Genomic DNA, 12,048 nt, shown 5'->3' with positions numbered 1-12,048 from the left:
CAGCTTGGCTTCAAATCATTTAACCTGTCTGTGTGACAGTTGCCTCACTTGTAAAATGGGGGGTAAATAATTAGCTTACCATACAGGTTCCTAATCTGAAGCAAACTTCACCTGTTCATCTTGATGCTAGAAGCTTGAAAACCATTCTTTGAAAAACCCTGCTCTTAAATCCATCAAACTAGAGTCCTTTTGGTTGAGAGTTAGCCCTTAGTCCATATGAGCCATGGTGTATAAACTCCGGGAGTTTCTTAGTAGAAAAGAAGGTAGATGGGACGTAAATGTTTGATTGTGACTTAGCTATTGACAGGGACATAACAGAAACTGTGTTTCTCACCTGGGCTGAGACTTACGATCAAAGGTAAATTCCTGGCAGAATAAGCATAAAATGGGTTCTGTGAGCAAGGAATGGCAAATCACGGTATTTTAAATTCATTTTGCTAATTTTTTTTTTTTTTTCTGTTGGTTAAGGTTGCATGATGGAATTTGAACATTACCTCAAGAGGTTTTATGTTTTGGATTAGCTAATTGTGTTTGTCCTCTGCTGACTATTTCTTCGGACTCACTTTTTGGTGTCCTTTTGAGGCAGTAAACTCAAAGGGATTATACCATGGACTACAAGGAAAGCTGTCCAAGTGTAAGCATTCCCAGCTCTGATGAACACAGAGAGAAAAAGAAGAGGTTTACTGTAAGTATGTAATGTAAAGCATATGGAACAAAATGGAACGTAGAGAATATTTCCAATTCTGCTGTTCTTCCTTAACCTAGAATGGCCTCCCCAGACTTTGCAGATTTTACTTATCTTTCAAATGATATATCCTCCACAGTCTTCTCTGTGTACGATAATGGAATACAATTTCCTTTTTTAGTGCAGAGTTTTGCCTGTTTACCTCTCCCTTTGGAGAAACTTGTAAAACTGTCTGATAGACCATCTCACCAGAAAATGTGCATACGTGTGGTTCTGTGACACATCACATCTCAGGGGGTCAATGGACTCCAAAAGTCATTGATCCCATGTGAAGAACCACTGTCTTGAAATTTCCACAGTATCTTTCTTAAGACATTTGTCATTTTCTATCTCCATTTTAAAAATATTTTTAAAGGAGTAGTCTAACTCATTTTTTCACCATAAAGGTAAAGTCCATTTCTAATTTTACGTTTTATCACCATGGTATCTACTGTAGGACTTTATAAAGAATAAGCACAGTGAATATTTGGCTGAGTCAGTGTATCAGTGACTGCCATTTGGAGTATAGTCACTTTTCTAATTAGTGTAATGAAACGTATTGTATTTAGTTCCAGTAGTCTTGTTAGTACATACAGAGATCTGCTGTCCTCCTCTCCCTGAAAAAAATGTCATTTATCGTGTCTGTAACTGACCTGGCCTTCCTTGTAAGGCCCCACCCACTGAGCAGTGTGAAGAAATTCATTTAACCCAATTCTGTTCAACAGTTTGAGCTAAAATTTAAGCAGTTCTTTTTTTTTTTGCGGTACGTGGGCCTCCCACTGCTGTGGCCTCTCCCGCTGCGGAGCACAGGCTCCGGACGCGCAGGCTCAGCAGCCATGGCTCACGGGCCCAGCCGCTCGCGGCATGTGGGATCTTCCTGGACCGGGGCACGAACCCATGTCCCCTGCATCGGCAGGCAGACTCTCAACCACTGCGCCACCATGGAAGTCCTAAGCAGTTCTTCTAAGTAAAAATGCCCAGCCTGTCTTCATTGTGCTCTCTTTCTCTTATTTGAACACACACTCCTTCTCCAACTTAGCATCATGGTTTGTGGCAGGAGAGGTGTCCCCTTTCACAGTGTTTGTTCAGTTGATGACTGACCTCATGGTAGCCTGCTGAAGGCTTGGCATTCTTGTCATCGTCTAGATCTTTGCCATTCCAGGTGTAGAGTGACTGGTCTGGCAGACATCCAGCTATGGTTGACCTGCCAGTCCTGGGCATTTTGTTGGCATCCACTGCTGGCATCTGCAGTTGATGAACTGATTTGTGATCTGCCCTTTGTTGGCTTGGCAAGGGTCGTGGTGACTGACTGCTGACTCAGCTTCCCCTTGGCTCGTGATGGCTGTAGACCCCACTGAAGCTCTGCGTGCCCTCCACCTTCTCCTGACTCAGGTGGTCTACCCTGGTCTCTGACCAGGGGGTCACCCGGCCCCTGCCAGCTGAGTGCCATGACAAGTGACTTTCAGCTCAGGTCCATGTCACATGGGAGTTGAGGAAAGCTGAGGAGTTAAACTAAACCCTTGGACCACCCCACTCTGCCTTCTTAACTAGGTGGGGTGGGGCCCCCCAATGGTGGTTTTCTCCCAGAGCCTCAGACAAGGAGCTGGAAACAGCCCTTCTGTCTTCTGTTCTCCCTTCCTTAATAAGCATACCTCCACACCCTGCATAGAAGCCCAGAGCAGAGAGATTGCAGTGTGTGTCTGGCCATTTGCCTCTCCTCAGATGTTGCAGCAATATCTTCAGCATTTCTTCCACATTCGTATAAGCCAGTTTTAGAAACATCATATTGATGGTAAACAAGAGGTCGGTATGCTTAGCATAAGATAGTGGAGTGTGTGAAGTTTTCCTTCCTTCCCTCTCCTTACTTTTACCTTTGGACCATTCTCTCCTTCAAGGGCATAACCTCCTGCCAAGTTTGATGGAAGTTCATACATAGCAAATACAGGCGATGGGTTATCTCAGGTGTCCTTTTGTTTTTCGTGGTAGAGGTATTTCCACGTCTTCTGTGAAAAGGTCGAGGAGGCCTATAGTGTCACTCTTACCAGCTGTCCCAAGAGGTGTCCTGTGAGTTCTCCAAGGCTCTATCCAGATCCCCTTGTTCACTTCCTTCCTTCAGATGCTCAGATGTTGCCTTGTTGTTAGAGAGGGTTTTTCTGACCACCCTATATAAAACAGCATCTTCACACTCTGCCCCTTTCACACTCTGTCCTGCTTACCCTGTGTAGTTTTTTAATAGCAGTTATCACCACCTGACATACTTTGGGTTTATTTATGTGTGCTTTCCCTGAATTTGTTCTTTGAAGCAAGAACTTCCCTCACTATTGTTTCACCAATACCTAGAACAGTATTTGTTGAATTGAAGTTGAATGAAATGTAAGATTAAGTTCACATGTTAGTTGCTGATCACTGCAGTACAGTCCCCGGTCCTCAGGAAACTTGGTTCTACTCAACACAGATAGACCCGACCCCGCCCAGCACAGACTTTGTCCAGCTTCAGCATGTCTGTGTATTATTGGGGAACAAAAATAGACACTGCGTTAACTATTCAATAATATATATATATATTTTTTTGCGGTACGCGGGCCTCTCACCACTGTGGCCTCTCCTGTTGCGGAGCACAGGCTCTGGACACGCAGGCCCAGCGGCCATGGCTCACGGGCCCAGCCGCTCCGCGGCACGAGGGATCTTCCCGGACCGGGGCACGAACCCGTGTCCCCTGCATCGGCAGGCGGACTCTCAAACACTGCACCACCAGGGAAGCCCCTCAATAATATTTTTATACTCTAGTTTTCGTGTGTCTTTTAAACGACTTTACAGAGAAATGCACTGTGTTCTAGGATGTCTTGACTTAAACCAAGTCTAAATTATACTTTCATTTATCCACTCAACAAATTGTCCTTGAGTTTCTTGTCTTATGGCAGGGCTGTTCTAGGCACTGGGAATACAATGGGTAGCAAGAATGATACAGCCCTTGCTCTCAAAGAACTTACATTCTGGTGGGGCAAGACAGGCAATAAGGAAATATATTTTTAAAAAACTTAAGATTTATTGTACTGTTATTATTGTACTGTTTCTGTGAAATTTTGTGCATTTTTGCAAACGAGAGTGTTTTTTAAAATTTGAAGAGCTTTTGTTTTTGCCTGTTGGTATTTTATTAGAACTTAATAAGCCCTTGTTCATAAATCATCCTGCCAATTAATAACTTCACAGGGCTTTATCTTAAGCTCCTGTAAATAGAGTTGCAGCAGAACTGCTTTGGCCTGGAACCTAGGTTTGGGTTCTCATCTTGGCTGTACTTGAGTATCTATGGGAAGCCAACTTATCCCACTGGGAAGTCAGCACAAACAGTGCTGTTTGTTCAAGAATCTCGTAATCATATAAACCTAAGTATCTGATCCTTTGGTAGCAGGCCTGCTTCCAGGCCTATCTGATCCTGAATGCTGTAGGAGATAAATCTGTAGTCTCCTCCTAAAAACATGGCTCAACTTTTGTCAGCACCCAGACTAGGTTCTTTTTCCTCTACTTCTGCACTCTCTCCCATGGGAGCAGTGTCATCTTATAAACGATTCTGATATCTTACACCCAGTAGCTTCCTTTAGGACAATTTGATGTCCTCTTAGTTAACACCAGAAAATCCTCTTACTCCTGTAGCTCACATAGGGTGCCTGGATGCTCTTTTTCTCTCTGCTTAAGTGATTCATCACTTATCCAGGTAACTGATACAATGACTTTGCTTCACTTTCCAGGTGAGACCTGATCCCTTTCTCACAGGGGGATATGGCTTTACGTTCTGGGGCCCCTCGTACTAAGGGCCTGTTAATGTGACCATATCTTCAACAATACTGCAGAATTCCTACATTATAATCATATGCAGTATCAGGGAGATCTTTCTTCACAGTATTATCTATCTATGAACTGGTGAGTGTAGCTTTCCAGTCTTTTGTGGGAAAGGATAGTTTATACATATTTGTATGCCCGTCTTCTAAAATAAACCTGGTTTACTCTGTTATCTAACAGACTGTGGACAATTGTATTGTAAATATCTCTTTCCCCTAATCTTCACTGTAAAATAGTGAGATTGATAACCCAAGCCATACATCAGTGAACCTTTCCTCATATACCTGGATCCTTGTTATTTTTCTCTTTAGAAATTATAAAAGATCTTTGGGGTTCCAAATTGTTTTCTGTACATTGGTATGTTGAATTATATTCTGAGAGTATCTGTGGGACGAATTATGAGAGTTAATTCTGTATTATAACTGTTGATTTGATACTTGTTCTAGTGCATGGAGGGTTAGAAGATTTAGATTTTAGTCTCACAAGTCTGTGGACTTGGGCAAGTTACTTAACTTTGGGGGGCCATCATTTCCTCATCTGTAATGGGGGTTGTAATATTTATTCTGCTTATTTCCTCATAGGGTTGTTGACTGTGGTTATGTGAAATTATGTATATATGAAAATATTAAACACAGGTTAAGATGGTAGTAGGAAATCTGAGGATAAATTCTTAGTTTGAAAAATACTGTGTAAAAGATGCCCTGAAAGGAAGAGAACTAATAATTTAGTGTTTACTGTGTTCCAGGCATTCCTTTTGAAAATACTTTATCATTTCGTGGTAGTGGTTACTGCTGGGGAAGAAGAGAGCAGAATGGCATCCGTTGAAACTATAATGTTTTATTTTGGGGGAAGAAAATCTGAAACAAGAATGGCCAAATGTCAGAATTCAGAGTATCTAAATAATGAGTACATGGGTATTCATTGTGTTATTCTCTGAAAACTATGGAAATATTTCATAACATTTTAAAAATAAAACACTTTTCAACAAGATAAAATAAGTGTTTCAGTTGGTATACTTCTGTATCTTGGAGAATCACATATAAATAGTAATGTCTAATATCAGTTTCATGAGTATGAAAGGTTATTTGCATATGTAAATAGCTAATGTGCTTTTTTTTGTGATCAAATTTTATTGTTATTTTTTATTTCCACAGGTTTATAAAGTTCTGGTTTCAGTGGGCAGGAGTGAGTGGTTTGTCTTCAGAAGATATGCGGAGTTCGATAAGCTTTACAACACTGTAAGTAACAGTCAGTCTACAAGATTTTTATTTAAAACAAAACACCTGAGAAAACTGGAAAATGAGATTTATTTGATAATTAAATAATACTTATATATATCAGATAAGCAGAAAAGGGTAAGGGGTTCTTCAAAACATCCTGACTTTGGAATTCTTACCAAAAAGGGTGGAGAGAGGACTGTTGAGAAGTTTCAGATAAACTATTGAAGATATGAAAACTAAATATACAGCTTAAAATACATTTCAGTGTCATAGGAGATTAGAAATAAATCCTTTCTACCTACCTTTCTAATAATTGTTAATCATCATGCTCTTTGTGGTTAAATTGCCCAACTATAAGCTTTAGGTCTGAAAGTCTGTCATAAGCCTACCTACCTTCTATGGTTTCATTCTCTGTTAGAAATTAGTCTAAGGTTCCAGATTTTAAGTAGCTAACACAGCTGAAGTGAATATTGACTTTCAAAAGCCTGACAGTTACCTGAGATCATCAGTTATTTAAATAACTAAAACCTGTTTTATATATTCATAGTTCAGATATTATTTTTCATCCAGTGTTTACAGTTACAGTTTCTACCATAGGAAGCTAGAGCACCATGGTCATTTTAACACATCAGGCCAGATCTTACACAGGGACCAGTGTTTGTGGAGAACATTGCCTTTAAGGTTATGCATACGTAGGAGGCCAGAGGACACTGCCTTTGTTGGTCATTAGAGACCCCAGGTTATTGAGACAGCTCTGGGTTCCAAGCTTTGCTTCAGTTAAGAAAAAAAAGCAATTGGGCCTCAAATCACAAATTTAAATTTCTTCTGCTCTAACAATAAACAGCAATCTCCTCATGTTGTTATTTTTAAAATAGTAGATTATTAGGCATCCTCCAGAAAAAACTGTTTCATATTTTAAAAGTTAACTTTTTCAGTTTTCTTATCCCTGTCTCTTGATTTTAAAAATAGTGTTAGATGGATATATGTCTATGGGTTATCATTTGTAAAATATTTTAAATATGGGGGAAGGTAAGCATATCTCAGTTAAGAGGTAAATTACTTCCTAAATGGGCCAGAATGAATCAGATGTTGTCTAGCTGCACAACTTCCTGTGTTTCCTTAAGTCATGAAAGTTAGGTGTTAATATTTGAGTATCTTTAGTTATAAAGGTAAAGTAGGAAAGTTTATTGGGGGCACTCCTCCCACATGATCACTTTAATTCTCTTTCCATCAAGCAACCCATGTTAAGCTTTTTGCAGAAAATTCTCCCTAATGTTAGTTGAGTCTTTACCATCCATCTCCCTCATTTTTCCTGTATTTCTCTTCCTTTTTTCATCTTTTTCTTATTTTCCCATTTTCTGTGTCTTCCTCTCTTTTTATGTAACTCCTTCCAATTCTGCCTTTTGTGGTGAGGAGCTAAGAAAAAAACAGGGGAATGGTATCAGTTGTGTTCTCTGAAACTACAGAAGTGAAGTTAAACTTGGACTGGATTTCTCCAAGTTTGAAAACACAAATTCTTTCCCTATGCTCCTTTTAGAATAAAGAAAAAAGTGAAATTTCCAATCTGTAAAATGTTAACTGTCAGTTTAAATGTGTATTTATGACTGTAGTGTACATTTGGAAGCTTTTTATTAAAAGCTTGTTGAACACATACAGAAGTAGAGAGACTAGTATAAATAGAGAAGATAATGTAATGTGCCATCCATCTCCAGCAATTACCGTACACGGCCATTCTTGTTTCATCTCTGTCCCTAGCCAGCCCACTGAATTATGAAGCAAATTTCAGACATCATGTCTTTCCATTTGTAAATATTTCTGTATACATCTTTAAAAAGATAAAGATTCTTTAAAAAATATACATACAATATCATTATCACATCTAAAAATAATTAACAATAATGCCTTAATGTCAAATACTTAATGTCATATAAACTGGTTGATAAGTCTATGAAGTGTCTTTTGTTTTGTTTTGTTTTGTTTTGTTTTTTTGGCACGCGGGCCTCTCACTGTTGTGGCCTCTCCCGTTGCGGAGCACAGGCTCCGGACGTGCAGGCTCAGCGGCCATGGCTCATGGGCCCAGCCGCTCTGCGGCATGTGGGATCTTCCCGGACCGGGGCACGAACCTGTGTCCCCTGCATCGGCAGGCAGACTCTCAACCACTGCGCCACCAGGGAAGCCCTGAAGTGTCTTTTTTTTAACATTGTTATAAGTTTATTTTTTTGTTTAACTTTTTAAAAAATATTTTGTTGAAATATAGTTGATTTTATGACCTGTCTTTTAATCACTGTTTTCCCCTCCACCTCTCTTTCCTTTTTTTTTTTTTTTTTTACAATTTTTTGTTGAAAGAAACAGGGTCATTTGTCTGCAGATTTTTCATTCTGAATTTTGCTGAGAGCATGCTCATGGTGTAGAGTGATTAATACATTCTCCTATTTGTATTTCCTGTCAGTGGAGGAATGTGTGTGTGTTTGTGTATACATAGTGTATGTTTGGTTGTTGTTTCTAAAACATCTAAATTTACTAGAGGAATGCAAGGATTGGTAAGACTGTGTATGTGTGGTTTTTTGACATCAAGCTTACAGTAAAAATAAGCATTTACCCATTTTTATGGCTTTACTGCCCAAATTTAATTTCTTCAGGATGAAGTTTTTCTTTCTCTGGGGATAAGCAAATCTGAGAAACAATTATTAATAGGAGGAAGGCTAGAGCAGAGGGTATTGAAAGCAAAATTCATCAGCTTTCTCAGAAAACAATTGTCAGTGTGTTCACTTAGAGAGAACACAAACATCACATCTCCTGAGGTAACAAAACAGTGAGTAACGTATTCAAAACCTATACTCCAGGTTCTAGTTTAAGCACTTAACATAGATGATTTTCTTTAAGCCTCACAACAAATCACTAAGGTAAGTGCGAAGATTATCCCCATTTTCCAACAAGAAAACTGAAGCTCAGAGATGTTAAGTAACTTATTCCAGGTCACAAAGATACTAAGTGTTTTATTGGGACAAAATGGGATTAGTCAGACTAATGGTATTTTATTGGTATAATTTAATATTGTACATTTGATCATGATATACTTAAAGGTATGTCTTATGGCGGATTTTTTTGAAAATCAGATTGTATTTTGTTTTGGTACATGTATACCTGGAAGACCTATAAAATTAAGTTCATGTAATGTTATGTTTTCAATTCTAGTTAAGGAAACAATTTCCTGCTATGGCCCTGAAGATTCCTGCCAAGAGAATATTTGGTGATAATTTTGATCCAGGTAAGCAATAACTTCATAGACCAGCCATAAGTGATGGTTGAAGTTTGAAAAAGTAGTTAACATATTCATTGCAGTGTATAATAGTATAACGTTACAAAGCTAATGGATCTCATGCTCTACGAAAATAATGCCTCAGGAAGGTGCTTACTGTGTACCAGCCGTTGTTTTTAAACACTTTATGTGTTTTAATTCATTCAGTCCTCACAACAACCCTTTGAGGTGGGTATTATTATCATCACTATTTTATAGGTAAGGAAACTGAGGCACAGGTTGACTGATTTGCCCAGGGTCGCCTACAGCTAGTAAAAGTCAGATTTGGAAGTTAAATTCAAGCAGTCTGGCTTCAGATAAATCTATTGATTATTAAGGATAATGGGCAGTACTTTTCTAACCATGAAACATTTACTAAATGTGTACTCTGTACACGGCACCCTGCAGGCCTCTGAATGGTATACCAAGAAAATGTCCTGTTGTTCCCCCTTGGGGAGCCTGATGACACATAGGATCTCAGAAATCTGGAGGCTGTATATATGTCTGAAGCCTCAACTTCAAACTTTTTTTTTTTTTTTACTAGAATCTAGAAGAAATTAACCCAGTACACAAATGGCGACCTATAGAGAGATAGAAGTCTCTATCCACCAGAAATTCTATGCTGTAAAGTCATCTGTTTATGCCACAGGTGGATCCTGACATGCTATCGAGTTTCCTGCCTCCCCACCATCTTACCTCCTAAACTAATTTGCTTGTAACCTTGTAACCCATCAGACCTGTGATTCCTTATGTAGGAGCTCTCAAATGGCTTATCTTGCTTCCTCTCTACCACCTAACCTTACACCATTCCTTTTCCTCCCAGACCTTTTCACTATACCTTGTGCAGTTCTACCCGCGATGAACAAACTCCTTTATCCTCTGTCTTCTTATTTCTTTCACGTTCTTGCTGTAATTAAAACTGAGTTCCCCGCCCCCCAGGGTGCTGGAATCCCCTGTAACCCTCTCAGCTGGAGACTCTTTATTCTTTTACACTTTCTGAACCTCAGGATTGGAGAGGCTTCTCGTTTCCCCTGTTCTTTTTCACTTCCCCTATTTTATGTAGACTTTTTTTCTCTTGGGAGAATTTAGCACACTTTATTATTATTGCCAGTTTGTCTCATCGGGCTGTAGATTTTATGAAGGTAGATACTGTATCTTTTTTATTTAATTATAGTGCCTAATAAATATTAGATTCTCAATAAATGTTACTTGAATACATGAATCCATTAATAAAGAGACGATTGAGTTGGCACAGCAAAGCCAGTTACACATTCCATGGATTGATTCTATCGGCCAGTGGCTTTTGTATTCTTGTTCTCTTGTTTTGTTTTTAGCTGTAGAACACTTTTTTCCTAGTGAAATCTGATGCAGAAAAATGTAATGTGTAGAACAAATAAAAACGGAGCTGCTTTGTTGGTGTAGCAGTGAAGTATGTCTGTGGAGCATAGGTTGAAAAACATCGTGAGGGCAACATGGGGGCCTTAGAGATATTTGAGCGAAGTGGCAACATGATGTGAAACCAACAGTGTATAATGTATAGTAGGCACAGCAGAGGGAACACGAGATAGAGACTGGGAGTCTGGTTAAGGGAGTATTCCAGTAGTCCTCAAATTAGGTGATGAGAGCTACAACTCAGGTGGAAATGGGGCTAAAAATTGAGCCATGTGTAGGAAATCTTTTAATGAAAAATCTGTAAGAAATCTTGGTGATTGCTTAGGTAAAGGAGACATATAGAGAAGAGAATCAGAGATAACTGAAGTGTCAGGCCTGGGTGAATGAGAGAATTAATTAATTTGAAGTGACAGAAAGACATTTAAGAGGATTCAAACTACATGTTAGTGATTAACATAAGGCTTGAACTTGGGTTAGAGTTCGGTGGAGCCCTTAGTTAAACCCTAAAATCAGAATCATTTTATCCAGGGAAGGAGGCAAAGAGATAAAGACCTGCAGCGTTGCTGCTTCATGGTTCAAGGCAAAATACCAGACAGTGCCCTGTGGTATTTATGTTTGGTAGATTAATTATTTGATACTAAGAATTGATTTTTATTGAAGAACATTTTGAAATCCATCCTGAGCATGTGGTATATGACTTGGCAACAGTGAAGTAGACTATATGTTATAGATTTTTGGAAAGCCTTTCATTGGGGAGATCAAATCTAAGTCATACTCAACAAACCAAAGATTGGTAGGATGTTCATTTTATTAGGCTTTGGCTAAACAGACATTCTCATATTTTGCTGGTGGGAATACAAACCTTATGAAATTTGGCAATATTTAGCAAAACTATATATACATTTCCCTTTGACCAAGAAATCACATTTCTAGGAATCTATTCTAAAGATAAACTGCATCGGAAATGATGTATGTATGTACAAGACTGTTTACTGTAATGCTGTTTTTCATAGCAAAAACTGGAAACAACTGAAACATCCCTCCAGTATTGGAATATGGTACAGCTGTAAAAAGGAACGAAAAAGCTCATTGTGCATTACTGTGGAGTGATCTCCAGAATACCTGGTTAAGTGGAAAAAACAAGGTGTGGATGTGGACAGTGTATATTTTTTGTGTAGGAAAGGATGTGAAGATTCAAAAGGAAATAATGGAAGAATAAACCAAAAACTAAAAACTGATGACCTTAAGGAGGGAGAGGCCAACTGGAGACAACAGAGGTGGATGTTAGACCTCCCTGGATGAATCTTGTGCACAGCTTTGCATATTTTAAACAATTTAAAAACAAAAACAAATGCAACAATATTGAAGTCTCTAACAACTGAAAATAAACAAGGAAAAAATATAACTGTATTCTGATTGGTGGTGAAACACATGGAGAATAATTACTTTAAATGACTTTAAAACATGGAAACTCAGCTTTATATTCCTCATGGCAAAAAAAAAAGTGTACAAAGAAATTTTATCCTGCATTCAATAATCTCATTGATAATATAGAGTTATTTTGTAATTATGTTAAT

General features: G+C 38.7%; 1 protein-coding gene across 11 annotated transcripts in view; it reads left to right on the top strand.

Moving 5' to 3' along the window:
• Positions 1-12,048, top strand: part of LOC307176172 (serine/threonine-protein kinase Sgk3) — a 148,149-nt gene that overhangs the window by 95,896 nt on the left and 40,205 nt on the right. For 7 of the 11 annotated variants that reach the window (XM_079902011.1, XM_079902014.1, XM_079902010.1 and 4 more), the window contains 3 exons: positions 469-685; positions 5,716-5,799; positions 8,977-9,049. In XM_079902011.1, coding sequence (XP_079758137.1) covers positions 608-685; positions 5,716-5,799; positions 8,977-9,049 — 235 coding nt within the window. In that variant the 5' untranslated portion in view covers positions 469-607. The remainder of the gene's footprint in view (positions 1-468; positions 686-5,715; positions 5,800-8,976; positions 9,050-12,048) is intronic. The other 4 variants (XM_079902015.1, XM_079902016.1, XM_079902008.1 and 1 more) reach the window with 2 other exon arrangements.

The sequence above is a fragment of the Stenella coeruleoalba genome, assembly GCF_951394435.1.
Source record: "Stenella coeruleoalba genome assembly, chromosome: 17".
Classification (NCBI taxonomy): Eukaryota; Metazoa; Chordata; class Mammalia; order Artiodactyla; family Delphinidae; genus Stenella; species Stenella coeruleoalba.
This window is presented reverse-complemented; position numbering and strand designations above follow the sequence as displayed.